This window comes from Notechis scutatus, chromosome 1 (assembly GCF_049901735.1).
Source record: "Notechis scutatus isolate UNSWTSFEM ecotype Mainland chromosome 1, rNotScu1.2, whole genome shotgun sequence".
NCBI lineage: Eukaryota > Metazoa > Chordata > Lepidosauria > Squamata > Elapidae > Notechis > Notechis scutatus.
The window spans coordinates 290,222,383-290,242,397 of record NC_142009.1 but is presented as its reverse complement, the minus strand read 5'-3'; the positions used below and the strand labels follow the sequence as shown (position 1 = coordinate 290,242,397).

At 41.9% G+C, this 20,015-nt stretch overlaps 1 protein-coding gene across 4 annotated transcripts in view; it reads right to left on the bottom strand.

Annotated features, from left to right (window-relative positions):
• The window catches only part of MIA2 (MIA SH3 domain ER export factor 2), a 62,015-nt gene extending 47,093 nt beyond the window's left edge, over nt 1-14,922 (bottom strand). For all 4 annotated transcript variants that reach the window (XM_087951857.1, XM_087951859.1, XM_087951858.1 and 1 more), the window contains exons 1-3: nt 14,618-14,922; nt 13,065-13,198; nt 5,193-5,279 (exon numbers count right to left, since the gene is read on the bottom strand). In XM_087951857.1, coding sequence (XP_087807983.1) covers nt 5,193-5,279; nt 13,065-13,198; nt 14,618-14,732 — 336 coding nt within the window. In that variant the 5' untranslated portion in view covers nt 14,733-14,922. The remainder of the gene's footprint in view (nt 1-5,192; nt 5,280-13,064; nt 13,199-14,617) is intronic.
• Between the last annotated feature and the right edge of the window lie 5,093 nt (nt 14,923-20,015).

The window sequence follows — 20,015 nt, the reverse complement described above, 5'->3', positions numbered from 1 at the left end:
AAGATGGTGAGTGGGACCTTGTCGAAATATTGCCAAGATACTCTCAATCTTACACGGGAAAAGACCTGAAGATGCCAAGACCTGCATACCTGTACCCGTGAAAATCTACGAATATATATATATATGTTTTCTGAGGTTATCGGTGTGGTATATATATATATATATATATATATATATATATATATATATATATATATATATATATATATATGTATGTATGTATGTATGTATGTATGTATATATGTGTATGTGTATGTATGTGTATGTGTATGTGTTCTATATGTATATGTATATGTATATGTATATGTATATGTATATATATATATATATATATATATATATATATATATATATATATATATATATATATATATATATATATATATGGTGTTCGGGTTCGGTATTTTCCCACGTCATTGTAGTTCTTTAAAGTTGTAGCACGTTTCAGCAGAATCTCATCTGCCATCATCAGGCTTCTGTATTGTGTCCGTCTGTGGGTCAGACTTTTACAGTGGTTTCAGATTTAAATTTGGGGCAGCCTATTGCTGTGCCAGAATGGTTTTTTCTTCATCCTGATTGGTTGGGAGTCTTGGTCTGTGTTTATTGGTCTCGGAGTTTGCTGTGTTCTGCTTGATGGGTGTCTCTGATATCTTCTGTCTGTTTTTGGCTCTTTTTGTATCTTGATTGGCTGGCAGCATTGTGGAAACCACTGTAAAGTCTGGACCTACAGACGGACACAATACAGAAGCCTGATGATGGCAGATGAGATTCTGCTGAAACGTTGCTACAACTTTAAAAGAACTACAATGACGTGGGAAAATACCCGAACCAAGCCGAACACCATATATATATATATATATATATATATATATATATATATATATATATATATATATATATATATATATATATATATATAATATACATATACATACATATATATATGTTGTGACTCCGAGATTTGAACCTGGTCAGTCAGCAGATGTGGGTTCGAGCGATGAAGAAGATCTGGCACTGAGATTCGAGCCTGCATTATTAAGTGACTTAGAGGGGAGTCAAGTAGAGGGAGAGGAGTTGGATCTGAGATATGAACCTGATTTATTGGAGGTTTCAGAGTCCACTCCCTCCCCTGAATCTACTTCCCTGATTGCACCTCAGGTGTTAACTGTTAATCAGGAAAGTGTGTCAGAGGCTTCAAGCGGTGATGAAACTGCTGGATGTTGGCTGGATGCCAGGACTAGGAGAAGATTGAGACATCAATCTCAATTAGAAAAGAGACGTCCAGCAAAGGATTAATTCATGAGACTGACACGCCCCCTCTCAGAGGATATAAGGGAGCATATGCGTTCGCAATCTTTGCTGGAAACAAAGTGGATTTTGCCTTGGAAAGAAGTGCGTCTGACTACAGCGTTGTGATTTACGAACTATACAGAATTGCCAGACAGATTCTAGGAGGATTGCCAAAGGACTGTGAAAACAGAGCAATTGAATCTTCTGTCTCTGGTTTTGTTTGCGTAAAGTATTTGAACTCTGTAACTTGAGATTCTCACCTGTGGATACAGGTGGGACAGAACATATATATATATATATATATATATATATATATATATATATATATATATATATATATATATATATATATATATATACATACACATACATATATACACACACACACACATACACACAAATATAAATAGCAGTAGTTAAGTGTGTCCAGGAATATTCTCATATAACTATGTATCATTATTAATAAAGCATAAAAAATGTGGAAAGAAGCTCTGTCACTGCAACAAGTAACTTCAGCCTGAGCTCTTAAATGTTTTCCAGTCTTTTTGAAATGGTTTAATGCTGTTCTAGAATAATGTTGCTTTCCAGAATAGTGCTATTCTGGAAACATACAAAGCTCTGCTATTAGCTGATAGATTCCTTTTGATCACACTCATTCAAAACCTTTCTGCAAAACCTGAGCAGGTTTTGATAGATAATCATCCAATCACCTTTTAGAACCTGCCTCCTCCTCCTCTCCTTTATTAAGGCAACTGGTGATGTTTGGTAGAAGGGAAACGAAGCTAACACTATCCATAATCATTTTCCTGAACATATCCTACATGCATTTTGTGAGAACAGCATGAGAGCTATTAAATACTGAATTAGCCAGCTTCCTAGAGTTGTGGGTGATCAGTGGAGGTTTCAATTAAAGGTTGGACAACCTTTTATCTGGGATAATCTGAGGATTGTTGCCCTGGGCAGGGGGCCCCTTCCAACTGTAAGAGTCTATAAAATCAATTGTCCATTTGAATGATTAAAGCAACTTATCATAACAGAGGAAGAGTAAATTTCTTCTCTCCATTCTTCAATTCCATGCATCTTTCAATTCTAAAAGTGAAAAAAGTTAGAGGTGGGGGGTAGAATCCAGTATCATGCGAATCAAACTCTATTGGCATATGGAACTTTAGGGGCTTTTCATATTGTTTCTATTTGCTTGTTTTTAAACAAAATAAAGTAAAAACACACATTGAAAAAAATGTTGGCAATACAGTGGTACCTTGGTACTCAACTGCTTTAAAACTCATTGAATTTGGTACTCAAGACATTTTGACGTGAAAAGTTTGTCCCGGTACTCATTTGCTTGCTACTCAACGCACCAGCCTGAACTTGTCAGTGTTGGCTGCCTTGTGATGCACTATATTATTCCTTATGGGAAAAAAATTATTTGATACTCATTGTTTTGGGTATTCATCGCACCTCCTGGAACTAATTAACAATGAGGACCAAAGTACCCTGTATGTAGAACAAATCAAGTGTTATGAGGAGGGAACTGAAGAGGGTCAATGAGTATAAATGCATTGGTCAAAGCTCCTCTCCTCACTGCACACACACAGACAGACAGACAGACAGACATTATACTGGAACAATTTGCAACTCTTAATTGTGGTCTTTCTGTCAAATGGATGGTCTAGTTTTGAGAAAAATCCAGGACTCCTTGGAGGTAAATTATTATTGACGCAAGTGTTGACTGCTGACAACTGCCTGGAGTAGTTTATGCAGATTTCATGGCAGGATTTTGGAAGTGATTTGCCCTTGCCTCCTTCCTAGGGATAAGAGATTGGCCCAAGGTCACCCAGTTGGATTTGTTTTCCAAATTTTTTTGACCCTGAAGCTGTTCTGGAATTCATAAAATCTTGTCTTATACTTTTGTGCCTTAACTAAAATGCCAAACTGACTATCTGATCCTACACATTATTATGTATTAAGAATGTTTTAAGTAGATCATGATCAGGAGACCAAGATCCAGCATAATTTTATGGACACAGAAAATTAAAGGATTTACATTAGGCGTTTCCAACTTGCAAGCTGCATGCAATCTTGGACAGCTAGTAATTCAGCCTCACAAGGTTGTAAAGTTTTAACATTATTAATGTATTTATATACATTAATTCTATATTTTTATGCAGCCCAAGACTATTATTTAGTTATTTGTTAAATTTATTTGTTGCCTATCTCACTGTGGGGCTACTCTAGGCAGCTTATAATAATAAAAACAAAGACATGAAAAGAAGTGTAAACAAAACAGAAGTCAAATAATCAAACAGTAAAAGAAACAATGAAAAACAAAACAATAAGAATACACCAATGGGCTAACGAAAGAGCAGAACACTAGGAGGGGAGGTCGAATCAGCCATAATCCCACAGTCACCTCTAGCATGGAATTTCCCCATTGTGTCTCCAGGCCATCAAGCAGAGTTAGGATTTCAGGCTCCTATGGAAGGATAGGAGGATGGGGCCAGATCTTATCCTGAAGGGTAGGATGTTCCAAAGGGTAGGCACTGTGGCAGAGAAGGCTCCTCTGGATCCCAAAAGTCAGAGTTCTTTGACTGATGGGATCCACAATAAGCTCTCTCTGCTGGCATGAGTAGGATAGGCTTATCTTAGTGGCATGAGACTGTTCAGATAGCCTGGACGTATGCTATTAAAGACTTTAAAGGCGATAACCAATGCTTGGAACTACACCCAGAAGCAGACCAGTAGCCAGTGCAGTTCATGGAGCAGAGATGTAATATGGGCCATTCTAGGGGCTCAAAGACTGCTCTCACTACTGCACATTGTATCAGCTGAAGCTTCTGAATGGATTTCAAGAGTAACTTCATGTAGAGTGCATTGCAGAGTCCAGATGAGAGATGAATAGGGCTTGAGTAACTAAACGTGGGGAGTCATGGTCCAGGAAAGACCACAACTGGTGCACCAGCCAGACCTGTGCAAAAGCTCTCCTAGTCACACCCATCACCTGTTCTTTGAGCAGGAGACATGAACCCAGGAGAAGCAAAATGGATCTGAACAGGTTAGTATCATCATATCCAGAACTAAGGATGACAAAAACTTGAATCCTGAGACTCCATGTACTCAAAGTTACTCAGTCTTGCCAGGATTCTGTTGTCCCCTATCCAAGTCACTACAACCTCCAGGAATCATGAGAGGGAAGAGACAGCATTACTCAGGTCACCAGATATAGATCTGGTATACATATTTTCAACATATTGATATCTCAACCCATGGTGACAGATGATCTCACCCAATGGCTTCTTGTAGACATTAAATAGAAGAGCAGAAAGTATCGAGCCCTGCAGGATATTTTAAGTGAGCAGTCGGCGGCTGGATTTCTCACTCCCTATTAACACTGATTGGGACCAACCTTGAAGAAAGGAGTTGAACCAGCCCTAACTATCTGCCTAGCCCCAACTCACATAGCCGACCCAAAAGGATACCATGGTTGATGGTATTGAAGAACTCTGAGAGGTCAAGGAGAGCAAGAATGGTTGCAATTATCCCCATCCCACTCTCACCAGAGATCGTAAGTGTAACCGAAGTGTCTCTGTCCCATAGCCAAGCCTGAATCCTGCTTGAAAGGGGTGCAAGAAATCCATTTCATCTAGGTCCCCCTGGAACTATCAAAAAACCACTTTTTCTATCACTTTCCCTAAAGAAGGAAGATGGGAGACTGGATGCAAGTTGTCCAGGCAGGTTGGGTCAAGTGATGGTTTTTCTTCTTCAGTCAATGTGGCCCAGGTAAGCCAAAAGGTTGGTCACCTATGATTTATATGAACAAATCAACACACCAAATTACCTCTTGAGTTTCCTTTGAAATAATACCACTAGAGAATTTGAAATGTTCATGAAGCATTTTAATTTACCTTTGTGGGCACTTCTATTTCTTCTGTAACAAATACTTCTTCCGTCTGGACAGCATCCATTGCGAAATAACCAAATTCTTTGCCTTTCTATAGTAAAAGGGAAAAATGGCATTTAGAAACACACTGTGATTTCTACTTAAAATATTAATGAAACAAAAATTATAAGTAGAACCTCTAGAATTTTTTTTCTTATGTTTCGGGAATAAAATTGTTTTTTTCCTTGAGAAAATTTGCTTCTTCCTCTTTTTTTAAAAAAAAATAGTAGAGAAATGTTTGTTTTTAGTTTAAAAGCCATAGGACATTACCCATAGTGGTCTTGCTATTTTATCAGCAGTAATTTTTCTTCAAATTATGTCAATGGGTCTCAGTTTCAGTTAAGAAGGAAATAATTTTATCATATCACCAAAACTGATATAACAACTCTGTTAAAATTAAGGAGAAATAGGGATGTGAAGTGTGGGATAAAAAAGGAACCAGAATTGTATAGGTCAGTCATTCTCAACCTGTGATCAGCAGATCCCGGGGGAGGGGCGGCTGCAATGTTGTCACAGAGGCAGGGGTCTATGAAGGCTTGAAGAAATGTTATGATTTAAATCTTGAGTTAAGTCTTAGGGGTCCCTGATCACAAAAGGTACTTAAAGGGGATCCATAGTAAAGAAAAGGTTGAGAACCACTGTTATAGGTTAATAGTGAGGATCTGCTCTAAAATTTCTAATATATTTTATCAGAAACAATGGAAATAATTAAAAGCATTCAAAATGATACTAATCACCAGATCGATATCAAAGAGCATCACTATTAACATGGTTAAATCAGATATTATAATCTGTGCAGTACAATAGTATTTTGATCCACTAGATCAAGAGACAAAATGAAAGAATGCTAAGCCTGTTGATCTAATATTTAGCAATTAGATTCTTTACATCTATTTGTTGAACCATTATGTCACTTTGGTTATAATTGCTAGAGCAAGATGAAAGTAACTTCCCAGTACATTTGGATAATACCAGTTTTAGCATGGTATGTTAGTCCTTGTTAATTAACCTCTGTGGTTAAGAGGCCACTGGTAAGCAACAGCAGAGGCATCATCAGAGGAGGAACAATTTATGAAAACCATAAGCTCCTCATTTATACATGCACAATAATGTTACATAAACATACAAAAGGGACAGAGTTTGTGCGGTGATAATGCAATGTTGCCTTCCTCATTTTGACAAAAGTATCAGATGTTGTGAACTCTGAATAGCAGATATATCAGACCCTTTGTTGCTTTCAATAAGCCAAAGGATGCCCAGATGCAGTTGTGTGCATAGGCAAAAAGAATGTTCAATTATCTTAAAATTCCAAATGTATCCCTCTGCAGAAAAGATTGGATGTCCCTGACAGAGATATACTTCTATGCAGGGGTGGGATTCAAAATTTTTAACAACCGGTTCTGTGGGCGTGGCTTGGTGGTCATGTGACTGGGTGGACATGGCTTGGTGGTCATGTTATTGGCTGGGTGTGGCCAACTCAATATCACTCACATCGAGGCACGCATCTCCTCGCCTGGCCTCTCATGACTGTGGGGATGCTGCAACAGTCGTAAGTGTGAAAAATGGTCATAAGTCACTTTTTTCAGTGCCATTGTAACTTTGAATGGTCACTCCACAGAAGCAAAGTACCAGCAAAGGAGGGGGGAAAAACTCCAGAGAAGTTCCTGAGACAGGAAGTCTAGTCCTGCCAAGAATGTAATAAGGGTCAACGGAGAGGCAGTTTCTGTAAGCAACACCAGAATGTTTCCTTCCTGCCTTCCTTACAGGATTAGGCCAGTAATTTTGTTCTGTACAGTCATTTACATACTCGTAAGCGCCGCGTTGCGCACATAAAGCGCGCGGCAACCGGATTGGTCGAGCGAGCCGCACTGATTGGCCTCGTTACGAATCCCCGCGATTGGTGGAAACTAATTGCGGAGATTCAAGCGGTGCCATTGGTCGCGGCCGCCGCGGCTTGGGAATAAAAAGCCGCTGTTTTTCCCTACAAGCTTAAGCTGTTTACGGAGCACAATAAAGAGCTGAAACCAGTCACTGACTCCGAGCTTCCTTCCTCCGACGGACATGACACTGGCGACGAGGATGGGATCCAGAGAATAACCACTGAGCTCGTGTCCCGAGGAAGCAAAGACCGACGAGATGGCCAGCATCACCCCGCCCGCGCCGTTCAATCTGGCTACTGAGGATTGGGAATCGTACACGGACCGATTCCTAATGTTCCTCGAGTAGCAACTTAAAGGACGCGAACGGGCAGAAGAAAAGAGCCGTTTTCTGACGCACTGCGGGCCCGCGGTGTTCAAGATGGCCAAAGCCCTCGCTAAGCCCGCGGACGTGAAGGTGATGGACTGGGGCGATCTCGAACAGTTGCTCCGAAACCACTACACCCCTGCCGTGCCCATACTCATCCGGCGGGACGAATTCTACCGGCGGAACCAGAGGCAGGACGAGAGCGTCAGCGATTTCATGGCTGACCTGCGGGACCTAGGGGGCATGTGCGAGTTCCGAGACTTGGACGATGCCCTCTGAGACCGCGTGGTCCTAGGCCTCAGGGACCCGGCACTGAAGAGCCGACTGATGGCAAAGGGCGACATCGACCTCGCCGACACCCTTGCGGAAGCCACCGCGGCTGAAGCAACCCGGAAATCAGCAGCCCGGCTTCGGAAAGCGGACAACGGGAACTGCTCCGAAAATCCCGAGGCGAACCGACGAGAAACCACCACCCACCACGGGGACCTGGACTCCGCCTCCGACACCACGGAAGAGGAAGAAGATGTCCATCGGCTACAGACAGGACGGGACCGACGAGATCAACGAGGTCGTAAGTCGGGACCCCAGTGCGCCGGGTGCGGGGGCAGCCACCTTCGATCAGAATGCCGTTTCATCGATGCGATCTGCCGGCATTGCAACAAGAGGGGCCATATCGCCCGAGTCTGCAGACTCAGGAAGACCTATAGCCCCGACGACGAGACCAGAGCAACCGGAGGCGAGACGACACCCCCCCCAGACCCAGAGACCGCCAAGTCGAAAACTGCTGGAGCCGAGACACCCGGGGCGACGAAACGGGAAGGCCGCCAGAGGGAGGAAACCCACCAAACGGTCACAATCGGTCACGCCTCAACCACCGATGCCCGAAAAGTCTACGTAGAAGTGGACATCGAGGGCGAACCATGCCGGATGGAGGTGGAGTCCGGGTCCTACCTCTCCATGGTCGCCTGGAAAGAGATCAAGCGGCTGGTGCCAACCCTCCAAAAAGGAGGACTAGAGAACCAGAAGTTGTTGATTAAGGACTACCAGGAGAACCGCATCCCCGTAATCGGGACCGGACAGTTCAAGTAACTTTCAAGGGTCGCACCGCAAAGCTTCCCCTGACAATCGTGGACCGGAACCGACCCAGCCTTTAGGGCTCCAATGGTTCGCACCACTTGGCATCGAGGTTACAGGCATAAACCACATCGCAGAAGCCGACTGGGAACAGCAACTGGCACGGGACTTCCAGGAAGTGTTCGACGGCACCCTAGGCAAGTACCGAGGGCCCCCTATCTCCTTCAGTCTAGACCCCAGCATCGCCCCCATACGCCTAAAACCAAGGCGGGTACCTTTGCACTCCGGAAAAAAATCGACGAGCAGATTGACAAGCTCGTCAAACAGGGGGTCTTGCAGCCAATCGACCACGCCCGATGGGAGACCCCAATAGTCACCCCAGTTAAGCCAGAAGGGTCAGTGAGAATCTGCGGGACTATAAGGCCACCCTCAATTGCGCCCCTACAACAAAGCGCCTACCCCGTCCCAGTAGTGCAACACCTACTACACTCGCTGGGGGGGCAAGGTCTTTGCGAAGCTCGACCTGGCGCAAGCCTCACCAGCAGCTGCCGGTCGATGCAGAAACCGCCGAAGCGCAAACAATAGTCACCCACCGGGAGCGTTGTTGTAACCGACTCCAGTTTGGAGTCAGCGTGGCCCCAGGCATTTTCCAGAGCCTCATGGAGAGACTGCTGCAAGGAATAAAAGGGGTGGTCCCCTATTTCGACGATGTGCTAGTGTCGGCAGCTAACCGGGAAGAACTAGAGGGTCGCCTAAGGGAGGTACTAGAAAAATTCAAAGGGGCCGGGCTAAAAGTGAAGAGAGAGAAATGCCAGCTATGCACAGAGCAGGTCGAGTTCCTAGGGTACCTCCTAGACCGACATGGCATCCACCCAACCAAAAACAAAATCAAAGCCATCAAGGAAGCCCCCACACCCAAGAACAAAACAGAGCTGCAGGCATTTCTGGGACTGCTCAATTTTTACAATGTGTTCTTGCCCCAAAAGGCGACCGCAGCGGAGCCATTGCATAGGCTCCTGGATAAGATGGCCAAATGGACCTGGGGAAACGTGAGGACACCGCATTCAGGAAAACCAAGGACCTGCTCACCTCGGATGCCGTCCTCATCCAATATAATGAGACTCTACCCTCGCCGTGACATGCGACGCCTCACCCTTTGGCGTTGGCGCCGTTCTCAGCCACACACTCCCGGACGGAAAAGAAGCACCCATCGCTTTCTTTTCAAGAACACTCAGCAAACCAGAAAGGAACTACAGCCAGTTGGACAAGGAGGCCCGGCTATCGTTGCAGCAGTAAATAAGTTCCACGAGTACCTCTACGGCCGCCGATTCACCATTATCACAGACCACAAGCCGCTGCTGGGAATCCTGGCTGGGAACAAGGCCACCCCGAACATCCTATCCCCCAGGATGACAAGGTGGTCTGAGTTCCTCGCCGCCTACGACTACCGGCTCACACACCGACCCGGCAAGACGATCACCCACGCAGACGCGCTGAGCCGCCGCCACTACCCGACCTAGACACCGACCCAGCCCCCACGACGACCACCCTCAGCATAGAGGCATTGCCCGACCTACCCATAACCGCGTCAGACATTGCCCGAGAGACTAATAAAGACAAACGTCTGCACGAGCTGCTACATTGGGTAGAAAAAGGGTGGCTGGAATAGGACAATGAGGAATCATTCAGGACATTCCGGAACCGGCAAACAGAACTGTCATTACAGAAAGGTTGTTTGTTATGGGGGACAGGGTGGTCATACCAGAAAAATTGCAAGGGAAAGTATTAAAATTGTTGCACGAAGGGCACCCGGCATTGTGAGGACAAAAGCCTTGGCCAGAAGTTACGCTTGGTGGCAAGGCATGGACAAGCAGATCGAGGCTTGGGTGGCCAAGTGCTCACGCTGCCAAGAAACCAGACCAAATCCTCCCGCCGCGCCAATACTAGAATGGGAAACCCCCAGGGGGCCATGGTCCAGGGTCCATATAGACTTTGCCGGGCCCACAAAGGGAAACACATTCCTCATCACGGTGGATGCTTACTCCAATTGGCTGGAGGTAAGCAACATGAAAACCACCACAACAGAAGCTGTCACCAAGGTACTCAGCAAGCTCTTCGCAACCCACGGCCTCCCAGATGTCATCGTGTCAGACAACGGGCCCCAATTCACCTCGCTAGAATTAAAAATTCCTAGCGGAACGGGCATACGACACGCACTGACAGCGACGGCACATCCAGCGGCTAATGGTAGGGCGGAACGGATGGTTCAATTTACAAAGAAAACCCTCCAAAAATCGAACACGGGAAATACAAGAAAAGATCAATAAAATGCTTCTGATACAACATATAACCCCAAACACAACGACAAACAAAAGCCCGGCAGAATTACTAATGGGGAGAAAACTAAGGTCCCCACTCGACGGACTACACCCCACATACAACCCGGAAAACCCCCAGACTCAAGCAAGCACCGGGTTTTTGCACCAGGCGACGCAGTTTACGCAAAGAACCTTACCGGAGACCCACTATGGGTACCGGCAACCATAACCCAACTGACAGGCCCCACTCATACCGGCTGCAGACAACTGACGGACAAACATGGAAACGCCACATCGATCAACTAAGATCAAGGACAAGAAACACAACCGACACGCAATCAAACACAGACGACCCCATTAACGCAAACCAAGAGGGGAGGGAATATACAGGGAATCAAGAAATAATAGAAAATAACCGGCAATACTCACCGTTAACAGCCAGCTCAAGCCTCACCAGGAAGAAACAGCCAGGCCAGCTCAACCAGCCCAGAAAGACTAGGCGGGAGCGGCGAGAGTCGCAGCTCAACCGACCCGGGTAGACCGGGAGGGAGCTGCAACAAGAGGCTGGCGACACCTTCCAGGTAGTTCCATCGACGAGACCAAGAGAAACAGAAGACCCGACCGAACTGGCCGAGAGCCAAACAACAACTAACCTGCGCAGGTCCAGTAGGCAAGTACGAGCCCCGCCTACCTACGGGACTACGTTACGTAGGACCGAACCAAGAGGGGAGGGGTTTTCTGTACAGTCATTTACATACTGTAAGCGCCGCGTTGCGATTGGCTAAAGCGCGCGGCAACCAGATTGGTTGAGCGAGCCGCACTGATTGGCCGCTACGAATCCCCCGCGATTGGTGGAAACTAATCGCAGGAGATTTGAAGCGGTGCCATTGGCCGCGGCCGCTGCGGCTTGGGAATAAAAAGCCGCTGTTTTTCCCTACAAGCTTAAGCTGTTTACGGAGCACAATAAAGAGCTGAAACCAGTCACTGACTCCGAGCTTCCTTCCTCCGACGGACACGACAAATTTCTTCTAACAATCGGTTCTCCAAACTGCTTAGAACATTAACAATCGGTTCTAGCGAATAGGTGTGAACTGGTAGAATCCACCCCTGCTTCTATGCTGCTTCTATGTCAATTCAAATACTAGGTATATACACATATAACAGTAGAATAATTATGTCTCTGGCTGCGTCAAAAGAGCTCAGAAAACTAACTTTTCAGCAAAACAATTTTACTTAGAAGAAATCCATTATAATCAGTAGGATTAACTGTTACTAAAGGTATTACTAAAGCTACTTTCAAGAAGAGATTGGACTTTCAAGAAGAGATTGGACTGCCGTTTGTCAGAAATAGTGTCGGGTCCCCCGCTTGAGCGGGGGTGGGTTGGACTAGGTGACCTACAAGGTCCCTTCCAACTCTGACTATCTGTTATCTGTATAGGATTGAAGTTTAAAACACAACCCAAACCTGGTATCTTTCTGAAAACATTTCAAACTAATTATAAACCAGGCATTAAATAATTCAGCTTTTATGAGAAGAGGTGACCCAAGGTTAGAACTGTAGAGACAGCCTTAATAATTGGTGATGTGGGAGGGAAGCTAAACTAATCCTTTAAAGATAAGGGGAAAACTGGGAATTTCGGAAGATGGCAGCTCCTGGCTGATCTCTAAATTTGGAAGCTAATTAGGCTTAGTGAGTACTTGGATGGAGAGCATCAAGGAATACAATAGAAAAGTAAAACATATTTTGGAAGAAGGCAATTGCAAACTATTTTGCCAAGAAAACTGCATGGTTATACTCAGGTATTTACCTGGAGCAAAGATCAAAAGAGGTCTCTACCCCTTTTTTAATTTACAGAGCGTCCCTCCTCCCAAATGAAGGTCCCAGTCCTTCTCCAGCTACCAGGTAATAAAAAAATAATAAATTCAAAAACTTTTCATGGTAGGCAACTGAGTATGAACTGAGTCAGGTAGAACTTTCATTCTGCCCATAGACAGAACCTCCTCTATTTTGAATTGAGTTCAAAATGCTATGATTTAAAAAAAAAACATATTTCTTTCAAATAGAACCATAATTACTTTTTAAGCAGTTGCAAGATGAGGCAATCCTTCCCTCCACCCTAACTTTCTTAAAACCCTTAAAGTTGTAGTCATATTATAAATAAAACCAGTCATTTTCAGGCAAATTGCTGACTAATACTTACACTTCCAGCCCATAAATCTTCCCTTTCCCTGGAAAGTTTGAAGTATACCATTATTTCTTCCCCAATTTTGAAGCGCAGGTAGCGGCAGTCAGGCCCAGTGTAGTCTTTAATGGCTAACACTCTGCTCATAGTTGCTGGGTAAAAATTAAAAATAGAGGCAATATTTATACAGTGCAGCAATCAATATAGAAACTCTTTAAATCAGATGTGTTTCTTCTCAGGATTGTGAAATGCATTTATGTGATCTTGGGAAAAGATGCAGCTGCTTTAAGATACTGTTTATATGGGCGCTGAAACACAAACACATTCTCCTTATCTAATATGTGACAGTTGATCATGGTTTAACATTTAATCTTAAATTATCCACACTTGTTCTGTTACCAGAAGCAAACAATGATAGAGTCACTGGGAATGAGCCGGGCAGCCATATACATTTTCTTAATAAATAAATCTGAGTTGTTCTTACTCCATCTATTTTGCCATTAGGACTGTAGATATTATTTGATAAGATACTTTACTTTCCCAAAATTATTTTATCACTTACTACTATACAAAAGTGAATATAAAAAGTCTATACACCTCTGTTAAAATGCAAGGTTTTTGAACTGTAAAAAAAAAATCAAACCAAGATAAATAATGTCGGATTTTTTTCACATTTAATATATAAGCTGTACAATTCAACTGAAAAACAAACTGAAATCTTTTAGGGAAAAATAACCAAAAACTTTCAATAATGTGATTGCATAAATATGCATACCCTTAAATTAATACTTTGTTGAAGCACTGATTGATTTTATGGCAGCATTGTACAACTTATATTCACTAACAGGGTTGTGTAGACTTTTTGCATCCACTGTATTTCCAAGTATGCACAGTTGATTAAAATAGGATTTTACTTTTATGCAAACTTGCATAAAAATGTTGGAGGATTTCTTAGTAATGTACTCTTAACTGTTTTGACTGAAATACTAAAAAAGAAAGCTAGCCAAAATATTCTCCTTATATGCTATATAAATTTATCAATTAATATTCATAAAAACATAATTAAATATTACATTATTAACTTCCTATTTAGTAGGAACAGGGATACAATCAATGTTGTTGTGGTCTGAGATTCTATTTCTAAGGTCTGTTAACAGGCTTGCTATTGAAGTTTATCAATTCAAATCCTTTTACACTAATTTTTCAGGCTATGGAATGTGCTAAAAGAATGACAGAGCTCCATATTATGAAGCTAAGCTCTTGCGTTAGAAAATTGGCTGAGCTTGATTTCTAACGATTGCTTTTGCTTTTAGTCTTTCCTGGAACCCCATCAAGTTCTCATAGAATCATGAGAATGGGAGGAAATCCTGAGGAAATCCTCATTAGGAAATGATAAATTGATCTTTCATAAAGTGGATAGAATTGATAGAACTTTCATTATCATTTCAAATTAGCACTTAGACTTTTCAAATTAACTTTCCAAAGTTTTTCAAATAAATATATTGGTAGAGTTTTGCAGCATTACTACACTGTTGAATAGACTTAGTTAAAGCAAAGATCTTTATACTTACTTTCACATTCTGAATCTCCACACTTTTTCTGCGCTGAAAGTACCTTAGTACTTTTTGTGTTTGTTGACAATGAAAGAATTAATAGTATAAGACTGATGCCTAAAATCTTCAACATTCTTAAAAAATGTTATTCCTGAAAGAATTTTTTAAAATTAAAGTCTCATGAGCAGAGTAGTTTTTCAATTCCTTTAGTTAATAAGCTTTTAAAAGATACAAAGAACTCGTCAATTCATTTTCTTCTGTTCTTTAGACTCTGCTCCCACAAATGCCCTTTCAACAGTGTTTTGAGTCAGCTATCCTGCTTTAATAATTAACCACATTCAATACATGGATTAAGGTTTTAAAATAAAAAACTTATTCCCAAAAGTTATTTTAATTATAAAATCCTGCTTTACCAATATACTAATCTGAAAACGCAAATTGTTTGTGTGACTTGTACATTATAGGAAGAAATGTTTCTAGTAAGATTAATACATGATTTTTAAAAAACTCATTGTTTGAGTTCTATAGTTGTTTGAATCCCTGTCTTTCAAGCCCTATGACTGAATTTATGTTTTTGTTTTAGAGTATGACCCTGGACCCTGGCAAATTCACTTGGACATTAATTATTCCATGTTTGGTGGTTATTTCTGTCAATTAAGCATGAATAATAGGACTGTAGTTTCAATTTAGCACAGAAGTCAGTTTACTGAGTTGTTGTTTGTTGGTTATACTACCAAGACCTAAGCATGCCATCTGCATGCATATGTGCACAAACCTACCCACACACATGTATATATTTTAACCGATAGAGGACAGCCATACTTCCCAATTGAAATAAACTATAAGGTCAGACCATATATTTAAAAGTACGGCTTCAACTTGATGTGAACAAGATTGCAATTGGAGCCAATGGAACAGCTTGCCTTCAGAAGTTGTGGGACTTCACCACTGGAAGCTTTCAAGAAGAGATTGGACTGCCATCTGTCAAAATTGGTGTAGGGTCTGCTGGGGTGGGGTTGGACTAGATGACCTACAAGGTCCCTTCCAATTCTGTTAATCGGTATCTGTATCAATATACTGGAGGTTTTTAAGAAAAGACTGGACAACCATTTGTCTGAAATGGTATAGGGTTTCCTGCTTGAGCAGGGGATTGGACTAGAAAGGGACCTCCAAGGTCCCTTCCAACTCTATTATATTATTCCTAAACATTTTAAGAGTTGTTTCCTTTTTCCATTGTTGACCTACACCCAGGTTATCCGGCCGACAACCAAACATTGTCAAATCTTTAGACATAATATCTCTATTGATCCCAAGGAATTTTTATTTTGTTTCATTTTAAATTTCTACTGTTCAATTCCAAAATGATTCATGCGGTTAGAAAGCACAACCTCCCCAACATTATAGCAAAAAGTTACCCAAGAGAACAGATTAAAAAAGCACTCTTCCTCGTCAACAGTGCAAACTGTGCACTGTTTAATATATTTAATATACAAGTTTACCAATATCTGGGGGAAAAAACAATTCAGACAAAAATGGCCCAGTGGAATGAACTCCAGATGAAAATATGTCTCCCTTTCTCTGCAACTGTTAGAGAAGCTTTGTTTCTTCATGCATGCTAATTTACAGAGTTTATTGATTAAATAATTGAAGAATATCATCTGTACTTGAGACAGAAAATGATGCCACTGTTTTCCGCTTCAATGTTTTGTGCCCATCTTGGTTATCTCCAGTTGCAAATCTTTTTCCCAGAATATTTTGACATTAGATTACGTGCTTGTTCCATAAAAGCGTTGTAAAATTTTGAAAGGGGGCTTTTAGGTGCAACTGGAATATTCAGTTACCAGTGATTCAAAAATTCAAATAGGATTCAATATCAATTTGCTTGGATTTTATTTTTTTGATTAAAGAATCTGTACTGTAAATAAAACAGCAAGGAAGAATCTAACAAAACTAACTGGTCAATTACAAAGTTTAACAAAATTCTGACCTGTTTTTCACCCTTATCTGCTTCCTGTCTTCAACTGCCTTTCAACTGTACTCAACTGCCTTTCTCCAAGGTTCCATTGTTTTTCTATTTAAATCTACCCTTTCCTTAGTCAATGCAGAAGTTCCAAGTGAGATTGTACAGCAGTGAGAAGTTCCAAGTGAGATTGTACATACTGAGTCGAGTCCCCAAATAATGAAAGAAACAAAAAGCTCTGAAGATTATATTGAAGTTTTAGGTTGAAACAAATCTTAACAGATTAATTTTAATTTCCTTCTTTGATAACATTAATAGCTTCATAAATCATTTTGTAGACATCATGTATCTGGGCCTCAGCAAAATCTTTACGTCGTTCAGGATGCTCATCGTGAAATTGTATTTTTTATTTATTTTTATTGCACTTTTATTTTTATTCAAGGTGGCAAATATGCCTAATACTCTTGCCTTGTTTTCCCCACAACAACCCTGTGAGATGAGTTGGGCTGAGAGTGACTGACCCAAGGTCAGCAGCTGGTTTTCATGCCTAAGGTGGGATGAGAACTCAGTCTGGTGTCTCTAGCCTGGTGTCTTAATCATTAAACTACATGAAACTTTTAGAACTTCTAGCTGGTAGAATGATTGCACTCCAAAAGTGATAATTGATGGCTCAATTTCAGCTGTGAGGGAAATTCTGAGGGAAGTGTCCCTGTGCTCTCCTAGGACCTCTGCTGTTGAACATTGTATCAATAATTTAGATCAGAAATCACCAACTGTGGTCCCCTGAGAAAAATGTGGTGGTCCACAGCTGCTTTGGAATGACCAAAGGGCCAGTCCTGTGACTACTACAGCTCTGGAATATGGGACTGACTTTCCCACATCAGTCTGCCTGTCTTCATTTTCCTTCACTCAGATTGACCATTGTTTTGTAGTAATTACACTAATTTTGTTACAGTTAAACAACCTTTTAAGGTTTTGTTATGATTAAATAAGAATGTATAATTTTGTTATATTAAATAGGTGCATTTCATATTAATAAAATGGAAGTTCTCTGATCATTATTTTACAAATGTACAGGTGAAACTCAAAAAATTAGAATATCGTGCAAAAGTTCATTTATTTCAGTAATGCAACTTAAAAGGTGAAATTAATATGAGATAGACTCATTATATGCAAAGCAAGATAGTTCAAGCCATGATTTGTCATAATTGTGATGATTATGGCTTACAGCTCATGAGAACCCCAAATCCACAATCTCAGAAAATTAGAATATTACATGCAATCAATAAAACAAGGATTGTACAGAGAACAATATCGGACCTCTGAAACATATAAGCATGCATATGTACTCAATACTTGGTTTGGGCCCCTTTTGCAGCAATTACTCCCTCAATGCAGCGTGGCATGGAAGCTATCAGACTGTGGCACTGCTGAGGTGTTATGGAAGACCAGGATGCTTCAATAGTGGCCTTCAGCTCTTCTGCATTGTTCCGTCTCATGTCTCTCATCTTTCTCTTGGCAATGCCCCATAGATTCTCTATGGGTTCAGGCAGGCAAATTTGCTGGCCAATCAAGCACAGTAATCTCACATTGAACCAGGTTTTGGTGCTTTTGGCAGTGTGGGCAGGTGCCAAGTCCTGCTGGAAAATGAAGTCAACATCCCCATAAAGCTAGTCTGCGGAAGGAAGCATGAAGTGCTCCAAAATCTCCTGGTAAACAGCTGTGTTGACCCTGGACTTAATGAAGCACAGTGGACCAACACCAGCAGATGACATGGCTCCCCAAATCAACACAGACTGTGGAAACTTCACACTGGACTTCAAGCATCTTGCAGTGTGTGCCTCTCCATTCTTCCTCCAGACTCTGGGTCCTTGGTTTCCAAATGAGATGCAAAAGTTGCTCTCATCAGAGAAGAGGACTTTGGACCACTGAGCAACAGACCAGTTGTGTTTCTTTAGCCCAGGTAAGACGCTTCTGACGTTTGTTGTTCAGGAGCGGCTTGACAAGAGAAATATGACATTTGAAGCCCATGTCCAGGATCCATCTGTGTGTGGTGGCTCTTGATGCACTGACTCAAGCCTCAGCCCACTCCTTGTGAAAGTCCCCAACACTTTTGAATGGCCTTTTCCTGACAATCCTCTCCAGGCTGCGATCATCCCTGCTGCTTGTGTACCTTTTTCTTCCACACTTTTCCCTTCCACATAACTTTCTGTTAATGTGCTTTGATACAGCACTTTGGGAACATCCAACTTCTTTTGCAGTGACCTTTCGAGGCATTCCCTCCTTATGGAGGGTGTCAATGATGGCTTTCTGCACAACTGTCAGGTCAGCAGTCTTTCCCATGATTGTGATTCCTACTGAACCAGACTGAGACCATTTAAAGGCTCAGGGACCCTTTGCAAGTGTTATGGCTTAATTAGCTGATTAGAGTGGGACACTTTGAGCCTAGAATATTGAGCCTTTTCACAATATTCTAATTTTCTGAGATTGTGGATTTGGGGTTTTCATGATCATCTCAATTATGACAAATCACAGCTTGAACTATCTTGCTTTGCATGTAATGAGTCTATCTCATATATTAATTTCACCTTTTAAATTGCATTACTGAAATAAATGAACATTTGCACAATATTCTAATTTTTCGAGTTTTACCTGTATTTATCTTTTTTAAAAAAATCGTATTAGTGGTCCATGGGATTTAAAACTGAATCTGGTGGTCCCTGAGGTCCAAAAGGTTGGAGACCTCTGATTTAGATGACTGAATTCAGACAATATTTACAGAACTTAGAGGTGATGCAAAGCTCAGAGGAAATATCCAGAAAGATGTAAAAAGAATTGTTGCCTTCAAACCACAAGTTTGGTTTTGAGAACTTGATCCCTGAATTTGAGAGACATACTTACCTTTGCAAAGGTGCTTTTTGTCCACCTGAAAATATGAATCATGAAATAATTCAGGCAAATCAAAATGCATTTATTGGGAGGGGGGACCAAGTCTTCTTACAGAGTACAGAAACAAGTGACGTCAGAAAGCAAGTGATCAAACAGTAAAGGATAGTTTATATGGGAGGCTTAGCACACTATTAGCTCATATTTACCACCCATTCTATAACTGAGGCTTTGGTTTTTCTTTCCTGTGTGTAAAACCGTACTTTTCTTATCCCTGAATTGTTTTGTTGAATAGGAGCCAGTCTATCTAAATCCTTCTGGATTTTGAGCCTATCTTTTAAAGTGTTGTCTATTCCCCCAGATAGGTGTCATCCAGAGGTGGGCTGCACTTTCATTGATAAGGGGTCTGCCGGTTGTGAGTGCACTGGAGGTGGTGGTGATTGCTGCCTGTTGCAACAATCCCCGCTGCATGGAACAATTGATTGGTGGTTATTCTGGGAGGGTGATTCAACAGCCAATAGGTGGCGACGACGATAGCCAGGGAACGCTGGCGAAGGCTCGTGTTCTCCG